This window comes from Phaenicophaeus curvirostris, chromosome 14, assembly GCF_032191515.1.
Source record: "Phaenicophaeus curvirostris isolate KB17595 chromosome 14, BPBGC_Pcur_1.0, whole genome shotgun sequence".
In the NCBI taxonomy this organism is placed as follows: domain Eukaryota; kingdom Metazoa; phylum Chordata; class Aves; order Cuculiformes; family Cuculidae; genus Phaenicophaeus; species Phaenicophaeus curvirostris.
In genome coordinates this window covers 14,943,441-14,971,133 of record NC_091405.1, presented here as the reverse complement: position 1 = coordinate 14,971,133, position 27,693 = coordinate 14,943,441, and the positions used below count along the sequence as shown (strand labels likewise).

The window sequence follows — 27,693 nt, the reverse complement described above, 5'->3', positions numbered from 1 at the left end:
TTAGGAGGCTGATGCAGACCACCTGAAATCACTCTTCCCCATAGCCTAAATTGTTCCAAGCATACTGCACTTGGAAAGACTTCTTTCCTTTGCAGGAACTGGAAACAGGCTAGGTAAAGCTCTCATGAAAGTCAGTGACTTTCCAGGCGCGATGCTATGAAGTGCTAAAGTGTTGAACCTGTGAATCGAAGTCATTCCTTGCAAGCTTTTTTATTGATACATGTTTCATAACTTGAATGGGCTCAGTATCACAATGCAGTATCACTATGTTTGTTAAAAGAATCAATGTGTAGAAGTCCAGTTTTGAAAAAGGGAAGGCTGTGGCTGTGCATATGTAATGGTTTGAAAGTCCAAGCCTGCATTGTATGTGCAGCCTGTTCTGACAGCAAGTGGTGTTGTTCATGAGGTGATTAGTTGGCCTTCTACCTTGAATGTACTACTTATTCTTTTTAATGTTATAGTTACTGTTAAATGCTCTCCTAATCACCGTTTCTGATGTCCTGCTAGTATAGCAAGTGGCTCTATAGCCCACTTAAAATATGAGTTTTTTGTGTTTTTTCTTCTTCATGTCAGCTCATGTATCAAAATGAAAAAGAGGAAGAGAAAAGCCATGGCAGCTTAAGTTTTCTTATGCTTTGTACTGAACAGTGCTTAAAAGTGTTACAGACAGGACAAGAAAATTATGAAAATTTATTTATTTATTTCTGTTTGATTTTTTCTACTGGAATGGCTGTGTTGGGAGGTGAGAGCAAGGATCTTAATTTTTAATGTCTTCCCCAACAATAAGATTGTACTGCCTAAAATTTTGTGGAATTATTGTAATTACTTAACACCTTGTGTAAAATTTCAGAATTTTGCCATTGTTATAGCCTCTGCTAAGAAAAGTGTCCATTTAAGTGTCACGAATATTTAAAATACATATTCATGCTGTGCTTCAAATCCTGCACATCATTTTCTAAACTAAGCCATTATCATTGATAGATACTGTTAGTTTGCAAATCTTTACTTTAGCAATTTGTACCTCTCAAACTTAACCACTGCACAGTATCTGTATAGGGTAATAAAACCATCTGAGTTTAGTGCTGTCTGTACACACAGCTTTCAGTATCTCTTTTGACGGTTGATAACAATCATGCTGCTAGGTATGTTTTTCACTGTATAATGCAGAACACAGGTCAGTATTGGTAAACCTCTTTTAATCATGGTTTCTCAGAACACAAATTCATTAACCTGTAGCGATAACCCTGCAGCAAGGATTGGACACAGACAATGCTGCACTATAAATGATAGAGTTGCTGGTGGAACTGCATTTTGAATAAAGTTAAGAAAGTAATGTAGAAGAAAAGTTAATGAAATTTAAGATTAGTTGCGTGCTGTCGAGGCAGAACTCCTTACTGAAGTTTCTACTCAGAAAAAAAGGCTAATTCCAACTGGAATGTTGAATATGCATAGCCTAACTCAAGCAAGAGAGAATACTTTTGCTTCTTTTTTTTTTCTGAAAGTGTTGAGCAAATACTTCCACAGGTTACTTTAGTGTCTCTCAATCTTGAAGAACTGAGAAGTTACTACATCATCAACAGCCACAGAATAATTCTGGCGTGGCAGATGATGGTGATGGTAAAACTGACATTATCATAACACATCATCATCACTTTTCATGAAATGTTCCACAGCAAACATTAGCTAGTTGAGATGGAAATCTCTGCTTCTTGTTCAATTCCACTTCTTGGAGTATCTATTGTTTGCTTGGTTTTTTTCTCCCCCTTGACTCTAGCACGTAGGGATTCTCCCTATATATGTGTATGGCTTCTTGAAAGCAGATTAAATGATTTCTTTTTTTTCCTTAATCAGGTCTTTGGAGACCTAAAAGTAGTTTCTCTGACATGCCTTTTTTTGACTTTTATGTAACACTTTATCTCTTGTGGTAGGTCTTTGGGTCTGTTCTGAGAGCTCTGTCTCGCTTTTTTTTTCCCCCCCCAAAGCTCCTTGAAAACTGCCTCAGGCCTCTTTTTCGTTGTTTAGTGTTTTGATTTTTCTACCTCCCAACCTTGGCAAAACAATTGTTTTAATCTTGTTGGAATCAGGTTTCATTCAGGAAACAGTAAAATATTACAACACGAGTGTTGTCTTGTAACTAGAGACCCTGTTTAGAGCAGTTTGTTACGTTATTATCTTGATATTTGTCTTTTGGAAGAAGTCATCTCAGACAAAGATAAATGGTAGATAACCATTTATCATGTGGCTGATTTTGAGAACCACTGGATGTACACGCTGACCTTTTCAAGTTTCTTTATGTTGAGAATCAACTGCCTGCTACACCCATAGACTGAGCCACATGTGAAAACCACTTGTAAAGGTTTTTAATCTGTTATCGCAGAGACATTCATTCATTCTTGAGAATAATCTGTATAAAGAAAATTGCTAAGGCCTGTGTCATCAGTGAAGGAAGGAAACGTGACTAAGTTTGAACTTAGAAACAGCGCAGAGGGCCTGAAATCTCCATCTCAGACAAACAAGTAAGAGAGAACCCACTTTATTTGTTCCGAAGAGAGGCTCAACGTGTATTGGTAAAGGCATTTGCAGTCACAGATACTGATGCAGATGATACCAATACAGCATGCTGGGTTGGCTCAGGAGAAACCTGATGCCACCTATGTCTTTCTTGTGAATTGTCCCTTGTCTTGTGAAGGCGTGGTGAAAATGTTGCCAGGAATTGTTGTCTGATTGCTCTAATGCTGATGTAAGAACATATAATTATGAATAAAAAGAAGCTTGGATTGGCTTTCCAGCTCATAGACAAGCATTCCTTCTTTTGTGCGGGGAAGTTCACTGCCTTATATAAGCGGTTACTTAGTTACTACCTGTAATGCATTCTGTAGGAAATAAATTAATGTACCTACCATAATTACACCTATGCCAGGTCTTGATTTTTAGATTGAACATCTGTTAGTAATTTTTCTTGTCTGCACTTTTGGAATTGTTTTTGGTATTTCAGCATGGTTTCTGATCCTTGTAGAACCTTGTAAAATAATGACAGAAAATAAGATGTTCTGTGCTTTACCTTGAAGTCAGATACAGTTTGAATACTTTTAAAATAAGAAGTAAAAATGTTAGTGTTACAGAGTGAACTTAGCATGACTGAATTTTCTATTCATGAAAGGATTCTATTTGGTCTGTATAAAGGAAGTCTCTGGTTATTTTCTGGTGATCACAGTGAAATGCATCTTACCTCTGTATCGTACATCTGTATTTTTGTTTTGATTCTTCAGTCTTTACTTGCATTCAACAATGTTTTTCTGGATGAGTCCCTGGTGTGCTTAGCAGCTGTATGGAACCACTCATCTAAGATGTGATCGACATGAAAAAAGATTGAACAACTTACTGCCTAAAAGAAACCTATGTGAGTGTATTTTAATTGTTACGTTACTATGACAGTCTATAATATTTAGAATTCTAAAGACTTCTTTGAAAAAAAAAAAGATGAGTGACTCACATGCAGTAGGAAAACAGACTCGATACATCAGATGTTTGTCAGATAAACGTTGTTGATCTACCCTAACGAAGATATTGCAATTGCATGAATGTGTGAGACAGTTTTAATGCCAAAAGCTTAACACCTTTTGGTGCCTTTAGCCCTTCTGATTTCCCTGAGCGATCATAAAGTTATGAACAGTCCTTCTAGGAGGTCTCCAAGAATTCTATTAGGAGCTTTTGATTATACTGGCAAATTCATGTTGAATTGGTATCCATTTTCACTATTACAGAATAATCAAATCAGTGCTGCTGTTATTATGCTGTTGAAAAATAAAATAATGGGGTTGTAATGAAAAACTGCTAATTGTGGTGAAGCTCTCTTATTATGTTAGGTTAAGAATGCTATGGCTGCTTGTTCCAGCTTGCTTCAAGCAGTGATTGAGAGAGGAAATGGAAGGCGTTTCGCTTGTGGCAAGAGGTTATGTACATTCTCATTAGAATCTGTAATTGTCTTTTGATGGCTGAAACGGTGATTGCTGTGCCCATTTGTCCTTTCTGCCAGGCTGTGGTGTTGGTTCTGGACTGTAAGAACACTACTGTTCCTGTAGTCACACCTACAGGTCTGCAGTGTCTTTTTCTTTAATCATGACTAGCATCTGATGGTTGTCTCTCCTGAGGAAGTGGCTCATGTATTCTTTTATGTTCATCCGAGCTTTTTTCCAAAAGGGAATAGAGCTTTTAGAGTGCATTGTTAGAAAGTACAACAAGCCCCCTGAAGGTTCAAATTTGACAGGGATGTTAGGAGGCAGGTCAAGTGACTGCCTAATGAAGATGAATGGAGAAAATTGCTGGTACAAGAATCACGTGGTGGGCGCTTAGCCCAGGTTGCTGAAAGTGTGATGGAATCTCACAGCTTCATTTATCAGTGTCATATTTGGGGTAAAAGTGAGCAGTATTGTTCTCGTTTCTTCCAGATGGATAGGTCAACTTTAATATTTATTGCTCTTGTAGAACATTTGTTTGATGTATTTCCATTAGCTAGGCAATAATAGAAAAGCAGTGGAGAGAAGCATAAAACAGCTCCCTTCCACTTCAGCTGAAATATGGCATACACTAATGTGTAAATATTTCTAAGACTGTCACCAATTTCTTTTAAGTTTTTTTTCATTTGATGACACGCTCATATATATTAAGGAGTTTTATAAAAATAATGGAAAAAACACATGAAGGAAATAGAAAATACTTTAGTTTGGTGCATGCTTGTTAATCTTTTAACTTCTCATGAGCTTATAGTGCTTTTCTGGAGTGGCTTTCGCTTAAGAATGTCAACTTTACATATATTTAGGGAGAAGACGAAATAACACTATTTGAAGGACTGTTATAAGGTGAAGTATTTTAGCAGTATCGACTTACAATTTGAGATTTTTTTTATTTGGAATACATGCATGTTTGCATTCTTTTTTCTTCATTTCTTTTGTTGCTAATTACTTTTTGTATGATGCGAAAAGACCACTGAATCTGGGTTGATGTAAAACTTTAAATAAATAAGGGATCTAACTGTTACAAAATGGTGGTTTGTAGCTAACAGTGGTAACCCCTGGTTGCTGTTTATTAACTAATTTTTTCCCCCATTTGTAGGAATCAGGTTCGAGGCATTTGACATATATTTTTTTATACCATGGAAGAAAACTTAGCCATTTCTGAAGCAGGTGTTGTGTTAAGTGCAATGCAAACATCCTAGCCATATGTTTCTATAATTTAAATTAATTTGGTACAGTCATACTGTTAATCTTTAGTGACTTGTTGATTGGCATTTTGCAGACATATTTCTGGAAGGCACCCAATACCATTTTCTGTAGCCTTTCTGGCAGTAGCAGAGAGTAGCATTTCCACAAATTGGAATCTTGTACAGCTCTGGGAAGGGAGCCAAGATTTAAATTAGACAATAACCTCTGCTCTGTATATAGCTTCTATTCTTCAGCTGTAGGGAAAGTGATTTGTTTAATAAAGTCAGCTCTGTAGCATATAATAGACTGATATATGAGTCACTTCTTGGCAATGTGTGTTTCTTAAATTTATATAGATTGAACAACTAGTTGGTAATGTACTTAGTTACAGTTGTGCAAACAATAACTATTAGCAGAGCTGAACAGACCTAGAAAAAATTCTGTTTGGTTGATGTTTGCTAAGGATTCTGCAGAACTGTTGGATTTTAGAACAATCCTTTTTTTTCAGGTGCAGAGGAAACAATTTCATGAACATGAGTATTGTTTGAGCATTGTGAAATCAATAATAAGACTTTATATCATAGTTTAATGTTTCCTGTGTTTTGTATATGGGCATGTGCATACAGTACTCCTTAAAAATTAGACTTAGCATCAGTTGGTGTTGTAGCTACATAATTAGGTTGCAGCTCTTTTTGTTTTGCCCTTGTATATTTTTTCACTCTTCATGTTAAAATCTGTTACTGTCAGTTGATATCTGTGAATGCAAAGAATTCTTTTCTTTCCAAACAACAAGGATCTATTCTGAAAAGGAGGGCTCTTTACACCATTCGGTTCATGTTTATTTAAAAGCTTAAAATCATTAGACCAAATCTCACATTATGTCCAACAGAAAAGTGATTTTTGCTAACAAAAATGGTATGAGCCTGAAAGAGAATATTCAGAAATATGCAAATAAGTAGAGATAGAAATCTGTTTGAACAGCTGAACAAAGCAATCAAATTTTTCCCATTGAAAGTTTATTTAGCTTCACTATGAACATTGATGAAAAAAATTATAAACTGCTGTTAGGAAAATACTTCTTTTTATAGGGAAAAGGGGATTCTTTTTAAGCAGAACTATTTTTAATACTCTACTTTATTTTTCTGCCAGGTCTTATATTTACAAAATAGAGCACACTGTAAATATTGAACAATACACAGATATATTTCCTGACAGTTTATAGTAATCTGCATATTCTGGGTGGGTTCCAAGCGGTAGTTAGTATAAATGATATGCCAATCAAAATTATTTTTGCAACTATAACCTGTTATAATGCAGCCTTTTATCTGAAGCGTCAACTTGATAGAAACCAGGTCTCTTTTCTGAAGCATTAACTCTTACATGTATAATTTCCCTAGTCTTGAACTAATCCTGCTTCTGTCTCGTAAGCTTCTCGGTAATGCACGACAGCAAATAATTTATCTACTGGTCATATAAATCTTAATAATCACTGCTTCTATTAGGTCATGTGCGTTTGATTCCTTACTCAGGAGTGAATTGTGTACAGAATATCAGGTGTATTTCATTGTGTAAATATGATCTGTAAATGTCCAGCATGTCCCTTCCAGCCTGGTTTTCTAATAATTCGGCGTCTGTGTAAAAGCTTTTTTGAAGAAGTCCCTTGTAGCTAGCAGGATGATTACTGAAAATTTGACCATTTCTATTGATAAATAAATGTGTGGTTTCATAGTGTGCCAGGTTTGTCATTATAGCTAGCCTAAAGAGTTCTTCCCTCCACTCTTTATTCCCACAATGGATGTAAAAGAAACTCGAATTGCATTTACCTCCCCAAATCCTAATGAGTTCAGTGTTTAATTTTTGCAGTGGGACCTCGCAAACAGTTGTATCAGCATAAGCAAAGGGGTACTGAATTATAGAATGAGTAACTAAACAAGCAAGTGGGTGGAGGTTTAAAGCATGATGCACAACAATATCTTTTGTGGAACTTGAGGTCACTTAATGACGTGGCTGCAGGTGGCAATGCTGATATCGTGACTTTGAGTCATTGAAATGTCCTTTAGTTTGGTTCCCAGTACTGCTGATAGCTGAAATGGAATTCTGCATGTAACCATTTTATGGAAGCTGGAGATGCTGTAAATCTCCTTCATTGTTACTGATGCCCGTTCTAAATGTTGATGACTCTGTTTAGATGACCCAGGAACTTCTGATGTGAAGGCAGTGTGTGAAATTGCCATTTTTAGATTCTGATAATAAAAAAATTCCATTAATGAGTTTGAAGTGTTGTGATGTTCACAAGTCTGTTATCTGTGAAGGAGACAGAGGTTACTGAGCCAGCAGCATGGGTTGTGCTTCCAAGGGGATGAAGAGACGGGAGAGGGGCCCAACTTTGCTGAAATTTATGTTTGCAGAGCAAAACAGACTTGGGCACAGTAGAAAGAGAATTTGCATTTGAGAATCATGAAGGGTTTATAGAGACTTGTCATATTTACAGAGATTAGGTATTCTTTCAATTTAGCTTTCTGTTTATGAAGCAGTTAGTGTATCCACCTCTGTAAGGAATGTGATCAGTACATGCATTCATAGTCATTCCTTAATCCCCTTTCCACGCATGCATGGTTAAGTGTTACAACATGGCAGAAACTTTTTTCTTATCTCAGAAGATGGTCTATTTATATGTTGACATGAAAATTGATAGCCCTTTTATTTTTTTTTATAGTAGCTAGTTTAGCTACAGATGATTTTCCATTTACTGGAATATAGCATACAACCACCATCACCTTCTGAATCAAATGGAACAACCTGATTTATGTTGGCAAATAACCCTTCACTGTTTTTTTCCCTGGTAAGTACCACTGCAGATTCCTGGTTTTCATAGATGACTCTTACACAAATTATTCTTTGCATTTTGATTTATGAGAGATGTGGTAGTTTTAGCTTTCAGTTTACATACGTAGAAGTGTCTCTTATAAACAATTGTGTGTATATGTGGTTGGATGAAGGTGAGATTATAGCACTGGAAGACATTCCTGTGGTGCTTGTAATTGGTGTTGGGTTTGGTAGTGGTGAGAAAGATCGCTCACAGAGATGTGTGAAAGATCATCATGGCGTGTTATCTAGAGATTCCCGTGAATGCATATGACCTTGGACATTATCAACTGTTCCATGCTGTTGCGAAGGAAAAAAAAAAACCATAAGATTGTATGGTAGACAAAGGAAAAATGACCTTTTTCTCTAAAACCATTAGTGGTCTGGAATTGCGAGAACTTTAATTTCGTATTTACTGTTATAAGCTGCACAATTTTTCAAAATGTGAAAAAATTACACTTATCTGAAAGAACATGTAAATATAAATGCTTTGAGTTGCTTGTAGATGCTCTCAAAATCATCTCTTACAAGATATCATAAACTTCTATGCATCTTTTAAAATTTTTGAATAGCTCTCCTTCACTGTGTTAATCTTTCCTCCAAGTTTATTTTCATCCCTCTTCTTTTACCAGTTTTCAGTTTATCTTTTCTGTATCTATCTGATAAGCTATTTTTTATTATCCTGCTCTGATAATCCTTGTCTTACTGTACCTTTTATGGACCTTTCTCTACCTCCTAGTACCCAGCACTTGTACATAAATTTATAGCACTTGCATATAATTTTCTTCTCCTCAAAACTAGACTACGTGTATCATATTGGAAAACTCAGTTCTGACATTAAAATATGCATATATATATATTTATGTATTATGTCATTCTATACAGATTTTAACAATATCTTGTTTTGATTAGCAAAGGAATTGTCTTTTACTTGAGAACTGTGATGGTAATTCCAGGGCAGATCAGGCAAGCAATTACAGGCACAGCTATTACCTTGAGCATGGGTTGGTTTGGGCTTGGGGTTTTTAAATCTAAAAATGACTGGACAATAAAATAATGTCAGAAACTATTCTAGATGCTTATATAAATGGAGAAAAAAAGTCACGATTTATAATACCACTTAGTTTTTACTGTGACTGTTATTTCCCCACCCTTGGTTTGTATTTTCCGATTTTGGTGGCAAGAGAGTTGCCAGAAGATCACGTGCTGTTCCCCTGTTCCTGCTGCCTTCGTTGTGTTCACGCCGACAGTGTGCAGTGTCTACCAGTTCAGGCAGAAAAATTGACTGAGAAATGTTATGGTAGAACAAATCTCCCCAGTTTTGCCAACAATGAAGCAACCAATCTTGTGTTTTTTCCTGTGAATTGTTTCTACTGTGAACATATAAAGCAATTTCATGTTTCATATTTGCATGGTTTTGCATCGTTTCACTTGCTCACCAGAACTGGAAGTGGGATTAGTAGTTCTCAACTCTTGTGCAACTTTGCTTAAGTTTTATGTTTTGTTCAGAAACGTAACTTGTTTGTGCCATAAAACTCGGCTAAAGTTATTATGTGAGCAAAAATATAGTATAGTAATGAGACAGCTTGAGCCCTGGCTGTTTGGAAACCCCACCCTGAAAATACAGGAGTTTTGGACAGAGAACTGAATGTGGGTCTCACTGCTACTACCCAAAGATTTCTGCTCTCTGGGAAATTTTCAGTTCTAAAAGTGAGATGGAATGACAAAGTTCAAGATATAAAATAAAAGTGAGAGAACTCCCAGCAGTTTGCAGTTAGTTGTCACAGGCATGTGCTTGCCAGAAGCATGTGGTTATGGTACAAAGTATTATTTGGTTCCATCAGAAAGCTTTCTGTATAAGAATACTGTCAGATGACAGAGGCGCCCAAAGAAATGTTTCTGTAGAGCTCATATCATGATCATGGCATCTGCTGATAAAGAAAACTTGAGTGCTCCCTGAATATAAGCTTGTGGCTTTTCCCATTTGACCTCCAGTTATTAACCTGGCTTGTAATTAATAGGTATTTCCAGGAATATCTTGCATAGTTTCTGAACATTAGATAAAGTAAATTCATGATGAGTTTACAGCTAATTCATACATGTAATTTGAATTCATACTGATTATTTTAAATTCAAATAAGTATTCAAGTACTCACACATCTTTGCTGTGAGTAGCATAAGAAACTGAATTGTCTCAGTCCGCAAAATTAGGAGAATGTTTTCAGAGCATGAGTGGAACTGTGGAACAGGGCAGCACCAGAAATGCCACTAGGATCTGTTGTCTTTTACACTTCAATAAAAGAAACTCAAGAATTAGCATGTATCAAACCTCAGGGTTGCTTACGTCAAGGCATGAAGTGTAGTACTTGACTATTCAAGAGAGCTTTTATTACCATTTTTAGGCATATATTAAAAAATACAGAGTTTTTTTCTGTGGCATCTGAAAATTATGAGAAATTACACTACTGAGATGCTGAGTGTGCTTTTTAATATGCACTTAATTCTAACAGTAATTAGTTGTTAGTATTTTGAACCATCAGTGCTGAAGATCACCTGAAGACTCGGGAGGCCGGGTTTTCATATGGTGCTAGGCACTTCCAGCCCTCCATTTGTGAGGCTATTGTTCAGGTTGCATTTGAAATTAATTATAAACAGAGCAACCTGATTTTTCTTATCCAGCATTAATTTACTTAATATAAGTTTTCAGTATTTTAACATTAGATGTTTCCTTTTTTTTCATTTCTGAGTTTTGATTGAAAATTTGTTTCACTTGTCATAAATGGAATTTACCATGTACCTTTTTTGTGTCCTCAACTGTCAGCAGAACCTCAGGGGCTGCAATCAATATTAGCAGTAATTTCTGTGCCCACTTACAACAAGAAATACACTGACCCAATTAAGTGAAGAAAATGCTATACTGTAGTAATGGATTAAAATGCAATCAAAGTAGGTTACTCACCTACAAAATAAAGTTTCTGCTGCCCAAAACGTTGCCTTTAGGTTGGAATGAAACCGTGGGAAGCTAAAGATAGATAAATGAAACCTGATTAGTCTCAGCGGCATAAATTAAGAATACAAACTAGCATGAGGGATTATTCCACTCTTAAATTTAATTCTTCTCCACTGCTATTGCGCAGCATTGCATCCAGTTCAGTCTTGCATGTTTAAAGTTGGTTGTTCCTGAAGACTCTCCAGAAGCCTCCCTGCTGTGGGATTTGTAATCCAGCCCCAACTAAAAATAGCAGAGAAATCCTACAGGTTTAAAATTGATGTAAGGTAAAGAAACAAGGGGAAGCAATGCGTTATGTGCCTGTTTCCAATATGGTTCTATAATCTATATTACATTTACACATAATTTTTCCAAGTTGGATAACCTTTTCATCTAAGTAAAATTCCCAAACCTTGTGCCTGTCAGTCAGTTTCTTGTACAATCCCTACAAGGTTAGTGTATGAAATCCTCGAGCCTCATCTGTGCTTTCCTGTTCTTCCCACCCAGAAGGGTGTTGCTTATTACATGCTGCAGCTTAGGGCTTTGGTGTTGGGTCACCATCACTGTCTCTAGCGCTGGAGCTGGTGTATTTCTGTATGAATTTTCTCTTGTTCTCATTTGGCTATCTGTTTAGTAAGGGGAAAGTTGCATACTGCACAGTGTCTTTGCAATAGACAGCTTGCTTTCTACAGCCTTGCATATTGTGAAGTAGAGCAAATATAGACTTGAAAAAGGTGCTGTGTTCCTATGTGATTATGATTAGTATTTCTAAAGTGGAAAGTATTTAATTTCAGAAGAAATCACAGGATCCCATGGTATCAACATGACTGAGAGCTGAGATATTTAAGACTTTATGCATGTACTGATTTTAGCCTGAAAGCATCTTGACTAATCCTCCATTATGATTATTATAAAATGTCTACCTCTGCTTCACTCTTTATCAGTTTTTATATTTTAAACTTGATGTAATTTCCTAGCGTAGTAGAGTTGAATCACAGTCTAGAATGGAATTTACGTTGCACTGGAGCGAGTGAAATTTGATATAAGATTCTAAGATAAGCTACTTACAGCCCAATTGCAGTATAATCACATCACTTTAAATTTGTGTGAGAAAATGTTACAGTAATCTTGAATATAGTAATATAAATCTGTTTCCTGGGATTCTAAGAATAAAATGATGTCATTATGTTGAGATGCTTAGATTCAATGCTTAGACAGTTTATATAAAATAAATATGGGGGGTAGACATGATTAACACCTTGGTTGTAGGAAATTAATGCCTCAAAGAGGAAGGTGAAACTGAAAAGTTCATATGGCAAAGCACGTTCTGGACTTAGGTGGATTTTTTCCCTCAAAAACGCTATTAAAACATCCCTTACAGCAGTTGGAAATAAACTGTTGGGCAAAAGCGTACTGAAATCGAGTTGTAGTGGGGATGTCAAAGACGGGCCCTTAATGTTGACCTTGGTGTGATAGAGCAGGGGGGAGCATGGGGCTGCTCTCCCTCAGAACCTCACTGGCTTTCAGGTCCCATATGTGCTGGAGGACTCATGTTCTTGAGCAGGGCATGAGCTAGTGGCTGCCAGTCACAGCAGGAGGTGCTGGCTTTGGTGCTCCTGTTGCAACCCAGAGGTGCGTGAGAAGGTAGATTTGAGGGGCAGCTCCAGAATCATGTCCACAGGTTTGGTTTGGGTCTTCCTTGCAAGAGATTTTGCAGTGCCATGTGTACGTGTGGAGGTCATTCTGAGAGGCTGCTGATCATCTTCTTCTGTTCGGTAAATGTCATGAAGAATAGATAAATTTCCACCCTTCCACAGGGCGTGGAAAAGGAGCAACTGGGTTTTACCTTTGCTTTCATTCTTTAGAGCTGTGGTGGAAAAAGATGTAATTTAACTGCTATCTGTCCTCTGATGTCATTAGAAATAAGGTCTCGTGTATGATGTGAGCTGTTCAGATAAATGTGACTCAAAATACATGCCTTGAATGGATGCTGTGAAACTGCATGTTTGATAAGACCTTTCTGGTGTAAAATCTAAACTGCTACAAAATTGCAGAAAAATATACATAAACAAGACACCTAGCCTTATAAGTTCTTTTTGTATTAGCGATATATTCCTTCTGTTACATTTATGTCTAATCTGGTTTATTGCAGCAACAAGTATGTGCACTTGAGAGTGATCCTGAAAATAATTTCATAGTTCATCACTGCAAACAACTCTAGGTTAAAAAGCAAAGAAAGAAAACATGTTGTTTAAATATTCATATATTTTTAAACAAATACTGAAACTACAGTGGCCTCTCCTTGGCTTTGTTACTGAACGTGTTTATCTTAACATTTCGTCTCTCCTCATATTCTGAGCTTCAGGCAACAACAGGGTGTGATGATAATGAACATACTTCTGAACTCTTTGAAGTAACATCTGTAGATCTTGTGGAGTCATTTTTTTAATTTTCACCATAGTGGTTTGGTCTAAGTTTGATATTTATATTAGCTTTCTACAGAGGAAATCTAGTCTGAGGATGCTATGTAGGTGGATGCAGAGATATACCCAGAATCCATGTTTGAGTCTCCGTTTTCCTACCTTTGAAGCCAGAGTGGAAAAATCTATTCTTGTCTGCAAAGAGCCAAAATGGTAAACTGAAACTCTTTTAACAGGCAACAGCAAAACATTTGGCATGTTTGTTTTGGAGAGAACTCTCAAGATTCAGACAAATTTTATAAAACCTTATTCTCGTATAAATATCAGGACCAGGTTGCACTTTGGACCACCTTTTAATATTTGTGCATTTAAATATGGAATAAGTAGCATTAAAAATCTGGCATATATTGAACTGTCGTGACTGCCAGTCAACAGAGTAATAATATTTTGCATATTCATGCAAAGTTACTTCTTGCATATAAAAACTTTTATAGACTGTATCCTTCTTAAGAGATCTGAAAATGTCTGACATGAGACCATTAAATATTTCTTTCATTACTGTTTCTAAGACTCACACAGCATCACACTTGGCAAAATATCATTTAGTTACTGCTTTTGGCCATGGAATGCACTGAAGGAGTTCATAGTAAAGTGTTTGGCTGGAATTAGAGAGATTAAGTCAGTGCTTTTTATTGTTATTGTTGAAGATTTTATTTGCTGGCTGAAAGCTTTTAAAATAACTTCAAATATTTTCATTCTAATTGCTTTCCTGAAACTTTTAAGTCTGTACTTTCTGCAATGTGCCTGGTGACAATTTGAGGGTATATGAATAAAATATAAATGTCCTGCTTATGGATCTTGTTCGAGTATATTATTCCACTGAGAATTATTTGCCTCTAAGCGAGGAACAGAGAATGTGTGTGTATACATATATACATGCATAGACACATATGTTATAAACATTTTTGTAACGATTAGTGTGGCAGATGTTTAAGACTCAAAAACTGGAACCTAAAATGATACCCTGAATTATAGACTTCTAAGATTTTAAATATCAAAGAGACTGTTGAGTATGTGATTGTACATACAGACACTTACATACAGATTCTGTAATCGATGAACCATTAATGAGATTATTCATTTGCCTAAAATTCAGCATTGGGGATGTAAGTGCAAAACTGGATACTTACCAAATTTGAACATTTTGTGCTCCTGTTTGTTGTCGTCTAGTCACTCATCAGTGATGTGTTCTTAAGCAAATTAAGCTTTCTGGTGTGAAATCCCATACAGGAAATCCTTCTGTTTTCAATGAGCCCTGCCTTTCCTCCCGATTATTGCGGGGCCCTGATATGTTAGAGAATCTCGATGTGGAAGAAACAGAGAGAAATAACTGTCATGTACTAAGTTCTGATGGCCGCAGTCACCAAGGCTAACACTTCCTGAGTAGTTTTTCACACGTATGTGAAAAGCTTTCCTGTAGAATTTGTAGGCAGAAAATACCACAAAATGAACCCGCTTCCAGATATCTTCTGAAAATAAGAGTTATACTGTAATCTGTCTCAGAAAGCTGATATCTGTTGGGCTATCCTGTAATAATCACTCATCATAAATTTGCGGTAAGAACATGAATGGAGAGGTTCAAACATAAACTTGGCATATATAATACAAGTTAACTAGTGGCCCAGTACTTAATGAAATTCTTCAAAAATGTTATCTTTTGCTGACAAAAGCATCATCTCTGGGTATGTATATGCACGTTATCATCTTATTGGTGTTTGATCAAAGACTGACCCCAATAGATGGCCTTTTGGCTGCTTCTAGTCCAACTCTCCATCTTCTTCATGCTCAGTGACTCAATCTCGAAACTCTGATAGCTGCATGTTGTCTATGGTAAATTAATATTTCTTGCAACTGGCAGTGCATGCTATTTCTTCCAGTATGTCAGTGTCCTGGGAGAGGAGAACAGAAATTCCTATGGGTAGCTACATAGTGTCAAAATCAAAGATACCATTTTGCGTTTGTTCTGAGATAGAATTACTTCTTTATTCACAATGTTTTTTAAATTCAGCTTTTAAAAGATGCTTCTTTCACTTCTAACGATATAAATCCCTGACAACTTGAGTGATACTGCATCTGTGAACCAGCTACTAAAATCTGCCTCATTGTTTCTAGTAGCAAAAATAAAATAGAATACTTTTATTTTATATAATAATATGAAACCCACTTCCTGCTTCTGAAGTATTGGAACTGTCATGAAGGACTTGCTCTTCCAGAAAAGAACACACTGCTCTTGCTATGAACACTTCATACTTAAAGACTCCACAGAGATTAGTTGGATATCTGTCTAGAAAACAGAAATGATTGGAGAGTCCTTCTCTTTTTATGTTCATTGAGAAAATAAATTGTGTTTCCTGATGAGAAAAAACCCAATATTTGATTTAATACATGTCGTGAGGACAGTGCTGTTTATAGATGATGATAGTTCATACTATTTAGAGACAAAAAAAAAAGAAAAAAAGAAATGTCCCCTCTCCAAACCTTCCTCCCATTCCATCTACTTCTGTTGCCAGAATAATTTTAGTGTATATTGTTTTGTTTGGAGTAATCAGGCTGAAGTAGCATTAGTCCAGCTTCTCATCTTTTAATTACAGACAGTTTATTGTCTATGCTGTCCCACTTTCTGCATGGTTCCCCACCAGCCAGCTAGACTTAGCAATTTCCATTAATTTAATTTGGCATTTCATTCAATCAGACAGGCTGTGAACATGATGAATTTTTTTTTTTTTTTTAAATAACACAATGCTCATTCTTAATTGATGTCCTTATCAGACATTGTATTTGCCAGAGCTGTAATTATTGGTCAGGCAGCAAAATCAAATCTGCCCAAATGCAGTGAAGATGTTCTCTGGTGAAATTATTAAGATACAGTACTTAGACCTGCAAAGTAATTTAGTTTTGGTCTATAATTACATCTTTTGGGATCATTATCTTTCTTTTTACTCATAAGGATAGTGTAACCTCAGAGGAATTAATTTGTCAAATATGAAGATAGAACTGAGATCTTTGCCATAAAATATATTTGTGGAAGTAGATATTATTCTATATAAAAAGTATGAGCACGCTCACACCATAAAATAATGATTTTATAAATGGATATATTTTAAAAAATATGGCTTCTAATTTTATTGCAGAAATACTGGAAGTGTGATTAGTTGAGGCTGCCTTTCTCTGCGAATAAGAAATTTGCATCGGAAATGACAGAAATTGGATGTGTGATGCATGCGAGTGGATATGTAGTGCTGTGACACAACTAGTTTAGAGCTAGGTCTGCATGTGTGCCTTGAGCCAGGGTGAATTTTGTCCAGAGGTGCTATCTAGAGAAACTTTAAATGTGTGTTTTGACTAAACGCTAACTAATAATTATGAAAGGACTCTTCATGTCATGGTAGCTAAGTCTGAATTCTGTTTTGCAGTAAGTGTAGGGATAGGGCTTGCTTTAATAAAACAGAAAGGGATGAAGGAGTGGATTCTGTAATAACTGTTAATTTTATTTATTCTCAGATATATGATGTGTAATGTTTCCATACAGAATTGCATTCTTTTTAAGGAAAACGTAAGTCTCCAGTTGAGTTATGGGAAGATGATAAAATGTTCTGGATGTATTTTGTTTTAATTTTTCATTTGGGGCATTCATTCACATTCCATGGATTTTTCTGCAAATCTGTGCTGGAACAATAACCCTTCTGATAGTTTCATCTTATTTGTGTTTGTACTATTAAGTTAAGCAGCATTATTATAAAAATAATTATTTAGAAAATCTAAGATATTTGCATGACGAATCTGATTTTATTGTTGAGCGTAAAAATACTAGCAGTATAAAAATTCATTTTTGTTCCATTGAGATGCTCAGGTAAAAGTCTTTTGCATGTTTTAGTTCTTACTCTGGCTTTTGACTCATTATACTTGCAAGAAAAGAACCCAGACAGTAGCTGCTATTTAAGCTTTTAAGATTTTCTGGAGATTTTTTCAGTAGGTATTCAGACTCTGTGGACATCTAATCACTGATTTTTATCCCAAACTGCCAAGTTTTTTTGTGACATTTGTCCTATCAGAGTTCTTTTGTAAAACAATTGTCCATTGGTCTCAGCTTTCAGAACCAACCAGTTCTTGAGCTCTGGTGAGTGCAAAAGTTAGCTTAAAAATCCAAGTAGCATTGTACTGTGCTGATTCCAAGTAGAGTATCTCTTCATTTGCAGACAGCATCACAGCCTCTGGCTTAGGAGGTTTGGTCTATGCAAGTGAGCAGTTTCTACAAGTGGGGCAGTGATACCATTTTTATATCCCCAAGCCTGGTCAGGAGTTGATTTGATCTTCATTAGAGTGTGTGTTGGGGAAGGAATACAGCACATGATTTTTATCTTAGCACTGCCATTGTACATCCTTCCTAGAGAAGATGAATAAGACTGGATGTTAGTCTTCAGTTTTGGTAGCAAAAGGTAAGAGAAGAGCTTCAACAAGCTATTCTAGAAACAATCACTTTTCTTGACCTTCTTTATTCAAGGTATTGGTAAGCAAACATCCAGTCTCTCATTACAGCTTTCATGTCAGTTCTTATGGAATCCTATATGGCCAAGATTCAAGGGCCCTTGGAACAGAAACAAGTGGAGGACTCAGCTTTCATAGTTTTGATGCAGTGAGTTGCATGAAGAATGAAAGCTGTGATTCACAACAAGTTCAGAAGAGGTTTGGTTTGTTTGCAGTCTTTCATGAAGTCAGCATATGCATATGGTTTCCTTTGGTTTGCTGTGGCAGTAAGTTGCGGTACTTATGCTTAATATAGTTAGCAAAACTTAAGTTGGAGTTTGTTGAAGCAAATAGTAGTTTGTAGAACTATGATGCCCAATTTAGATGACGGTGTAGAAGTTGATTTAAAGGGCAAAACATAAAACTATTTTTGTTAAAACAGGCTGATGGGCTGTGTTGCCAAAGGCAGCTGACAAGATTTTATTCTTTAGTAGTTCCAGAGAGAGAGTGCTCTGATATCTTTAGATGCAAAGGCTTACGCAAAACCTTGCTAATTGCTATGGCTAAGTAAGTTGCAAAGCATCCCAAAGCCAGCACAAACCAAAAAGATAACTGTACTAGGTGCTGCATCTTGATCTCTTTCCATTCCAGGGAAGTCCAACATGTGGGACCCCACAGGAGTGTACCTGGGCAGACCAAATTGCTGGATCTTGCTTTAGTGCCAGATGTTTATGAGGTGCCTGATCCTTTAGGAAGTAAATAGAGAAAAATGTAGCAGTCAACAAGAGTAATTTCAGAAAAAACATCTTTCCCAAATTATTTTACTAAAATAGACAAAAAGCCCTTGTTCTATTTAGAATGATTTATTACTGTTCCCAGTTGATCACAAAGTGTTTCTAAATTAAAAGCCATTAATTATAGCCTTATATAGATACAAAGATATGCAAGGAGTGCTTCGTAATTCCAGCTCTGCACTTCAGGTGAGAGCTTTTTAAATTACTTGGACCATTGGAGCCACCTGCTTGACTAAATGCTGAGGGCCCTGTGTTTCAGTACTCATCAGTGCATTGCAGTGTTAACATTGTTACTGATTTTTCTCATTTCTCCAGGGCAAATACTAATTAATGGATACAATTCACAGCTGATTAGCTGTAGTTTCTTCAGTAATTACATTCGCAGACTAACTGTTCAGAGGAGGATTTCTAACCCAGTTCTTATTTCACTCTGAGCTTAATTTGTTTTTTGAATTGTTTAGGTCCTTAAGATAATAACCATTTTATTTTCTTTTGTTGTTATAGGTACCATTAGATAATATGGAAGTTTAATCTGAGAAATACTCACTGATAATTGTTGTGTGCGTTGAATGGCTTTCTAATTCGGAGATGAAAAATAAATTTAAATAGTACTTGATATGATCCAAACTAACAAAAGCTTAAATATACCCGGTCCTGGCATCCATGCCTGAGTCATATGCAACAGGGTCTTAAATACTGTAGCCCAAGAACAGAATGAATCTAAGGATGATATGTACTTGCAACTTTTATCTTTGTCAATCCTTACAATGCCATTTACTTCCAGCCTTACTAAAATAGGAAATTATGTTGTCACTTTCCCCTTTCTTTTACTTTAATAAAATATAAAGGAAGAAAACTCTTGGCAATCTGCACAGCAGTAGCAGTGATGTGAGAAGCACATGTAGATCAAACTAATACAGAGTTTTACCTTTCAAGGTAAAAAATCAGCTACATTCCTTTTTGAGACACTGGAGACCATAGCATGCTAAGCTCATTAAAATAAGATAGGATTTATTCCCACTTATTTACCCAACTTTAGAGCTATGCTTGCCTGTTGTATGTTTACACTTAGGCATAATTTGAGAATCTGATTTAATTTTTTTTGTTACTGTAGAAAGAACTGCCAGAGCCATTTGAGTTTTTCATGTAAATCCTTAGATTCCCACTAAATGACAGGAAAAAATCTATCCTGTCCATCTCATTGTTGAGCTAAAGTAGTATGTCCTTGTAACAAATCCACATGCAAACATCCAAACCAGTAATTTGAATGTGCAATTTTTTTTGAATTTTTTAATCTTCAAAAATGGGTGACATCTGGGCTTTTTTGAAAAAATGGATGACATTACTTTAGTATCTGCATAGCTGGGAATAACAGAGTTCTATTAGCTGTGAGGCAGCCTACATATTGTGTTGAGGCCTCTGTTGCTTAACATCTGTTATAGGTTGAAAGATTCAGCATGTTAAGTACACAAATGGAATTTCATCCTTCAGAATGAGTAATCTCATCTCATATTCCTTTCCTCCCATAATTGTCTTCTGATTTTCTTGATATCCTATTTTGTCAATCAGATAATTCATCAGGTGCATCATGAGGCTACAATTCTGTGTCTTTTTTTTTTTTTTTTCCATCCTCTATGATTATTATTTCCTCCTGTTCATTTTAACTTCTGGTAACTTTTAGAAAATGGATTGTGGAGTTTTTGGGGTAAGAGCCTCTCCTGAAAGGAGCTCTGGGATGCTGCATTAGCTGGAGAGATTCAGAGTCTGAAATATTTCCCTGCTGAAAACAGTCAGGCACCAAGTACTGCAACAGTGAGTTGAGCTGGAGCAAAGTGGGTTTACTTTCAGGACAGATTCAGCTGCTCTGGAAGCACAGTGGAGTTTCTTGTGTAGAGAGAATATTCTGTGCAAGTACATGGTTACCCATCCTCATACACTTGTTGCAGAGCGTATGCTGCTGCTGGTGGTGGTTGCTGTTGTGGTTTTGAGGGGTACAGATCCACCAAGATCTGGAAGCATAAAGCAAAGCTTTCCTAAAAATATTAGCTTTACATAAGTCAAAAATGGGAGTTAAGGAAAGAATGCTTAGGGAGGCTTTAGCAGCAGTGAAGTGGCAAGGTGTTACAGGGACAGCACGGGGACTTCTGTCTCATTTGATGCTCTTTGCAGTGTGCACTGTGCCTGATAATGGAAATATGAAAATGTGAAAGCCTGTGATGTAGTGTTTTATGTGGTAGCTGCGTGACATGGTTGGTATGTGTTCCTTGAAGCAAAGACCCTGGGCACTTGCCTGCTCTGGGAACACATACAAGAATTCTTACCAGACTACCTGCTCTTTCAAAGAGACATTTAAGGGAATAAGACACGCCAAGTGCCAATTAACCAAATGCTGATGATTTCTTTTCTCCTATGCTCAGTCTGCAAAATATGAAGTAATTACCTTCATCAACAAATGTTCATACTTGAAATTTTGGGAGAAATGAGACTCTGGCATCTGAGAGGATGCTTTCAGATTGCTTCTATGTGAGAGGAGTTGCACTTCAGTGGGAGGAAGCGGGCACTTGGCCCACTCCACCCTGGGTAGATCTCGAGGTCTCGGTGTGATACAGTCTCTCTGATTTGCAAAATCTTCTGGTGTTAATGTTCACTGGGGGTGTGGAAGCTCAACTGGAATGAAGGATATACAAAGGGGGATTGTTTGGCTTTTTAATTTTGTGGAAATAATGAGATTTTAAGAACAATGCTACAGATTCTCATTCTTCCTCTTATTGACCTTTATCTCTTTAAAACGAGGTCTGTTTGGGATAGCAAGGCACCAGCTGCTTCTAGGTGCAGCAGTCCTCCGTATCAGAATCGTCTGCAGAAATATTCTAAAGCATTTCAAGGAAGATATAGTATAGTCAAAATCTCTTTTCTGGAGAAAGGTCTCTTTTCTAATGGACATGTTATTTCCAAAATCACCTCTAGGCCTGTGGGGTGGCTTTACTATATGGACAAAGAAAGTTGCAGAGGTATGCTTGCATATCTTCCATGTACAGACCTGGGAATGCAGGGGATATAATAATAATGACAGTTTTGAATCTAATCCCATTTTGATTTTAAAGAACATCTGCAAGATTAAATCTTATTTGTTTGTTGTTTTGGTTTTGTTTCTTTTTTTCTTCCAACTTTATCTGTGACAATGATGAGGTAAAGGAAGGTTTATCATGGCATACATTAAAATCCAAATATTTATTTTTCTTTCAGTTTGGAAACAATAACAACTACATGAACATGGCAGAGGCAAATAATGCGTTTCTTGCTGCAAATGAGGTAGATGTTTTTCTTTTTTATCTATGCTCATATTCTGCTGTTAGCTTTGATAATTTAACAGACTTTGAATGGATGAAGAGTGAAGTGCCGAATTTCTGTGTGTTTTATGGAGCACAAAATAAAGACTTTAATGAGAAAGAAAATAACCTGACAGCTCTCCATTACTAGTCAATTTAGCTGTCCATAAGGCTGTTACTTACATAGCATGTCAATAGAAACAAATCTGCTTTATATATGAGAAAAATTATAAACAGAAGGAAACAAATGAAAAGCACAGTAGGTGTACATTTTGAAAGCAAGCTTAGTAATAGTCGCTACTAGCTTGTGTGCTAATTTCTGTTCTAGATACTAATATTTTTTATTTGGGTTCTTAATACTCGTATAAGTTAGAAAACCAAACCCAGCCTTGTTGCCTGAAGTCTGTGTGCTACATGACGGAAACTTGTGACCAGGATCAAGAAGAAACCCAGGGGCCACGCTGGTAGAGGCTGTCTGGGTTGTGGAGTGATGTATTTGATCACTGCCTTTGAAAACGAAAAAGGAGAGAGGCAACTGCAGTCTCCATGTATTGTTTACAGCAGTGGCACCTTACAGTCAGTTAATAGACTATCAACATGCTAATACTGACCTCAGCTCCAGACAGAAGCACCTTTTGCTCATCAAGTGATCTTGGAGAAAATAAGTAGAAAGGTGTAACAATAAATACAAAGGTTAGAATTAAGAGCTGTATTTTATGAATCATTTATACAATGGTCACCATCCTTTTTTACCCAGCAAGACTGCTTAGATAAGGGAGTATTGTTTGGCACTAGCTCCAGTGTTATTTGTGATAATGAACACCAACCCCATCTGTAATGACAACATGATGTTTCTTTCTGTAGAATTTCTTTCCTACATTTGAATCAAACATTGATGAAAGCTCTGCTGCCAGCAGCTGTTCAGAGACAATTTAATTCCAGCTGTGATAATTCACCGTGTCAGACATTGGCTGTTATATGTTGATACAACAGTTCTCCAGATTTGCATTTTTATCAAAAGGAACAAATGTTTTGAACATTTCAGTACAGATGGCATTTAACCATGCATACAGTTTTTTTTTTTTAAATGTGTAAGATATAAATATTTGAAAAGTTAATAACTTTAAAAAATGTGATTGGTAAGATAAATCCAACGAATGTTATGCCATCTTTTGGTCGTAACAGCACCTTTCTGCAGTCCCAAATTGCATACTATTCCGGCTCTTTTTACAGACTGAATAGCCTAGGGATTTGGATTTAAGACTGCTTCACTAAGGGGCTTTCTTTCTTCTTAGATTACATCTATTTCATCCTCAGGTCCATTAGAACTTTTTTTTTTTAAAGATATATACATATTTGGACAAATTATATTGTGAGAATTAAACTCGCATTTGAAAAATGTTATGGTATTCATCAATTTACTCTCCAATTTTTACTAAGCTCTACGTATTAAGAAGAATATTGCTTTTCTAAGTGAAATATTGTATTATTATCTAGCTGTGTTATATATTTATACAGCTGTCCTAGGGTTATTCCGTTAGATGGGGAAAAAGATCCAGCTCTTATAATTACTGCTATCTCATAAATATGTCAAGTAAAGAGAGGTTCAAATGTACTATAATAATACTGATTTCACTCAACCCTTTTGCTTGAACAAGGAATAAAAAATATGATTAAGTGTTAGGGTTTGCATTAAAGAGTGAACCTAACTTGGCAATTACTGCATTACAATGTATTTAATTATAGTGTTTTTACATTAGCATGAATGTGGCTTTCTCGCTGTGATTTTGGGCCTGGGCGCTGCTGAGCTAGAAGCCCATTTTATTCCTGTAAATACTGCCTTAAGAGTGTAATCCTAGAGCACATTCAGGCTTAGAAGCCACACATTTGCTTTATGTTTTCTGTCTCTATGTCATGATTACTATGACCCGTTTTAAAGCACCTTAAATATTTATTGAAATAATATTTCAAGTGTTAATTACAGTGGTAATGAAAACAGCCAAATGCCACATATCAAGAATGAGTGTTTATCCGTATTGTTAATGTGATATGTTAGATTTCATTAAGCAGTAATGGGGTAGCAAATGAGTCACAAATTACAGTTGCATCTGTTACTAGACCACATTAGTGCCAAAATAACTGCAAATGCAGCCATAGGGTTATGTTCATTAGCCAACCACTTCTCCTGGCCAATCCATCCTTTGTGTTTGTGAACTAAGGGGTTTATGGGAAGAAAAATTCACACCTTTTGTAATACAGCAGCGGGGAAGTCAAATGTCTCCCTAATCCAGGCCCAGCTTTCACATCCAGAATTAAGTTACAGTCTTGCAGATTGAGATGAGTAGAATCTCAGCAGACTGTGCCCGTACTGCAGACTGCGGCAGTCTGGGACCTCATCATTTCTGGTGTGAGACCAATAATGACAGCTGACAGGTTCTATATGCAAGCAAAAGGTTTTTTTGTGTTTCAGTTTCCATCCCCTCTCAAGCGGTTATTAATTTATATCATCATTAACAGTTTGAAGGATGACAATTTGCAGCAGTTAATGAGATCTTTCACTGAACATATCATTTTTAAATTAACTGGCATTAAGTCACTCTTTCAAACAACGTAAATAATACATAAAAAAATTCTCCCCGCCCTCCTAACTCCCATCCTGAACTAATGCAAACAAACAAATCCCGGAGCAGCCTTGCATGTCCAGAACAAGACAAGAGTGCCTATTTTAGGATTGCCAACTGCCCAATTTGATCAAGACAGTCCTGATTTGGGTACATTTAAAATGGCCTAATTTCAAGCACTGAATTTCTATTATTAAGTAGCAGTGGACCTGAAATAATACATGAAAGTTCATTTAGCTCGCAAGAAATTTGAATAAGCATAGCTCATTTGTTTCCCAAATAAAAGTCAGCAATGTTGAAGCCAGATACGGAATCTACTTGAATAAAGATTATCTTTGACAGACACATGCACACGTACAAACACGCACAAACCCTGAAGATAACTGGCTATAAATGCTTTGCTCAAGGCATCTTAACAGGTGTTTAGTTCATAACAAACCTACTGTTCAAACAAAGCTGGCTTGCTTCAGAAGGCACTGGAAGCTGCTGTAATCACACTCACTCTTTAGTATGTTTCTCTCCTCCAAAATCCAAATTTTGTTTAAAAGGGTGCATTGTGCTTTTGTGGTGGAAAAGAAAAGCACTAAAGTCCAGAATTATAATATTTCATGTTTATTAGTAGATAAAAAGGAAACAAAAGATCTGAAGTGGTCCATGCTGAATTAAGGTTGTGTGTGCGCTACGGAATTGTCAGTATTTTGTGAAGCATGAGAGTAAGCTGTTTGTGCTATATTTTACTAACATATCAATAAAGTGGCAATTTGTTATACAGCCAAATCCAATGTGGCTGATATTCAGACTAACAACAAAGACAGATGTTGCTAATTAAGTACGCATTAAAAAACTGTTACTACTGATACTCCATTAAAGCCATATGATAATGAGACTTAAATCTTTAATCAGAACGATCCACAAACCCGTTCAGTATAAAAAGCTTAAAATTTTTGTTACGTATGGAGTTTACACTTGAAAACAAAACAAGGTTTGGACTGCAGGTCCAAAGGTGGGTGCTGAGAGCAGTGTGCCCTAATGTGGTTTGATTTGTTCTGTCCTTTTTTAGCAGACATTCCATACACCGAGCCTTGGGGATGAGGAGTTTGAAATCCCACCCATTACCCCCCCACCCGAATCAGACCCTGCGCTGGGGATGGCGGATATTCTGCTGCCCTTTCAGGGCCTTGGCGACCAGCTGCCTGCACAAGGAAATGAATTTACGCCTCAGTTTCCCCCCCAGAGCTTGGATCTTCCCTCTATTACGATATCCCGAAATCTCGTTGAGCAAGACAGTATCATCCACAGCAATGGACTGCATATGGTAGGTCCAGTTCTTTGTGTGTTTCCGTTGCCTAATATTGTCTGTCAAAGCACAGTAATGTAGATTTGTGTCATCTATCAGTTTTAATTGACCTCTCGGAAGAACTGTAGGATGTCATGGTGTTGTAGCCTGACCGAGCATTTGCCAGTGTTTTGCATCATGTGCAAGCACATTCTGTATGAATGATGACATGTGTTGTCAGTGTTACCCAGCAAAGAATGAGATGCTATTATTCAGTTCCCCAAGGCAATTGGCAAATGGTTAAGGGTTTAATATTGGGGGATCCAGGAAGATAAATATGACTGTTAATGTACGATGCAGCGCTGTACTGTGTGTTGAGAGATCTCTTGTGAAGAAGCGGTCAGGCTTTATAAACACAGAATTTTAATTTTAGGAATAGCCTTGGAAGCCTATATCCATTGACATCATGTGCATCTGAAGTGATGGTAATGTTCAAAAACGTGTTATACATTTGACACTGGCATCATGAGTTGAAAGCTCGTTGTGTTGGCCAGGGTGAACTATAGCATTTAGAAGGAATTGCTTGTCTGTATAGGACCCACGTTTGACAGTCGTTAGGATATATTGAGAGTAGCTCAGAAATGGACCCAGACAGAGAGCACCAGCAGTAAAAAACCCCATATGTTTCCCTATATTTTGTATATTCCATGGGATAAATGGTAAACTGTTATTTATTTTTTTAACTCATAACAGCAGAGATAGGGATGCACTAACTTGATTGTACTTAGAACTATTGGGCCAAGACTTTCTTCTGTTCAGTGCTCTTGTTGACCACAGAGATTGGGGTGGGTTGAGCTTGTTCTCTTGTTCCTGGGCTGTTTCCAGCAAGTGGGAGGGGCTGTCACCAAGCACGTTATTTTCCACATGCCTTAGTAGAGTTTCCAGGAGGTTCTACTCCATAATCTTGCCAGGCACAGAGTTGAGAGTGACCGGCCGGGGTGTTCCTTTTTTAAAAACGGAAGTTATGTTTCCCCTTTTCCAGTCAGTGGGAACTTCACTGAACTGCCAGGAATTCTCAAATATGATGGATAATGGCTTAGAAACTTCATCCACCAGTAAACTCAGGACCCGTGGATGAATCTCATCAGGTCCTGTGGACTTACGCACCTTCAGGTTTCTTAGATGGAAGGAAGTCCAGAGACAGAAAGCAAGGACTGCCTAAAACAGGCCCTGAAGGATATGATGCTTCTTTTCAGGTCTCATTTTTCATGGGATTTTATATGCACTGAACATCTTGGGTGACTACTAAAGAAAGACCAGATTAATAAAATCTGAGAGTCAGAAGTGTTATGCCTGAAAATGGAGAGTTAGCACACTGAATCCAATGAAAATTGCTTGGAAATACGTAATAAATATCATGGGCTGGATCATTGTTGTATTATGTGTCTGAGTGTGCCCTCAATGTTATCAAGTGATTTGTAGCCTCACCCAGTTCTGCCTTTTAATTTTGCATCCTTTCACTGAATGTGATTTTTTTGCCATGAGTAAATGCTGTCACTTCAACAGTTCCATCCAGAAAAGGCCTCCTGACTAGGTATCTCTTCTCTCACCTTTTCTTCACTGGATGGGAGGCTTTCCAGAGCGTGCAATGTAGAAATTAGTGGCACAGTTTAC

At 36.8% G+C, this 27,693-nt stretch overlaps 1 protein-coding gene across 5 annotated transcripts in view; it reads left to right on the top strand.

The window, feature by feature from the left end:
• Positions 1–27,693, top strand: part of TOX3 (TOX high mobility group box family member 3) — an 80,864-nt gene that overhangs the window by 32,436 nt on the left and 20,735 nt on the right. For 3 of the 5 annotated variants that reach the window (XM_069868579.1, XM_069868575.1, XM_069868577.1), the window contains exons 2-3: positions 22,040–22,105; positions 25,804–26,058. In XM_069868579.1, coding sequence (XP_069724680.1) covers positions 22,061–22,105; positions 25,804–26,058 — 300 coding nt within the window. In that variant the 5' untranslated portion in view covers positions 22,040–22,060. The remainder of the gene's footprint in view (positions 1–22,039; positions 22,106–25,803; positions 26,059–27,693) is intronic. The other 2 variants (XM_069868576.1, XM_069868578.1) reach the window with 1 other exon arrangement.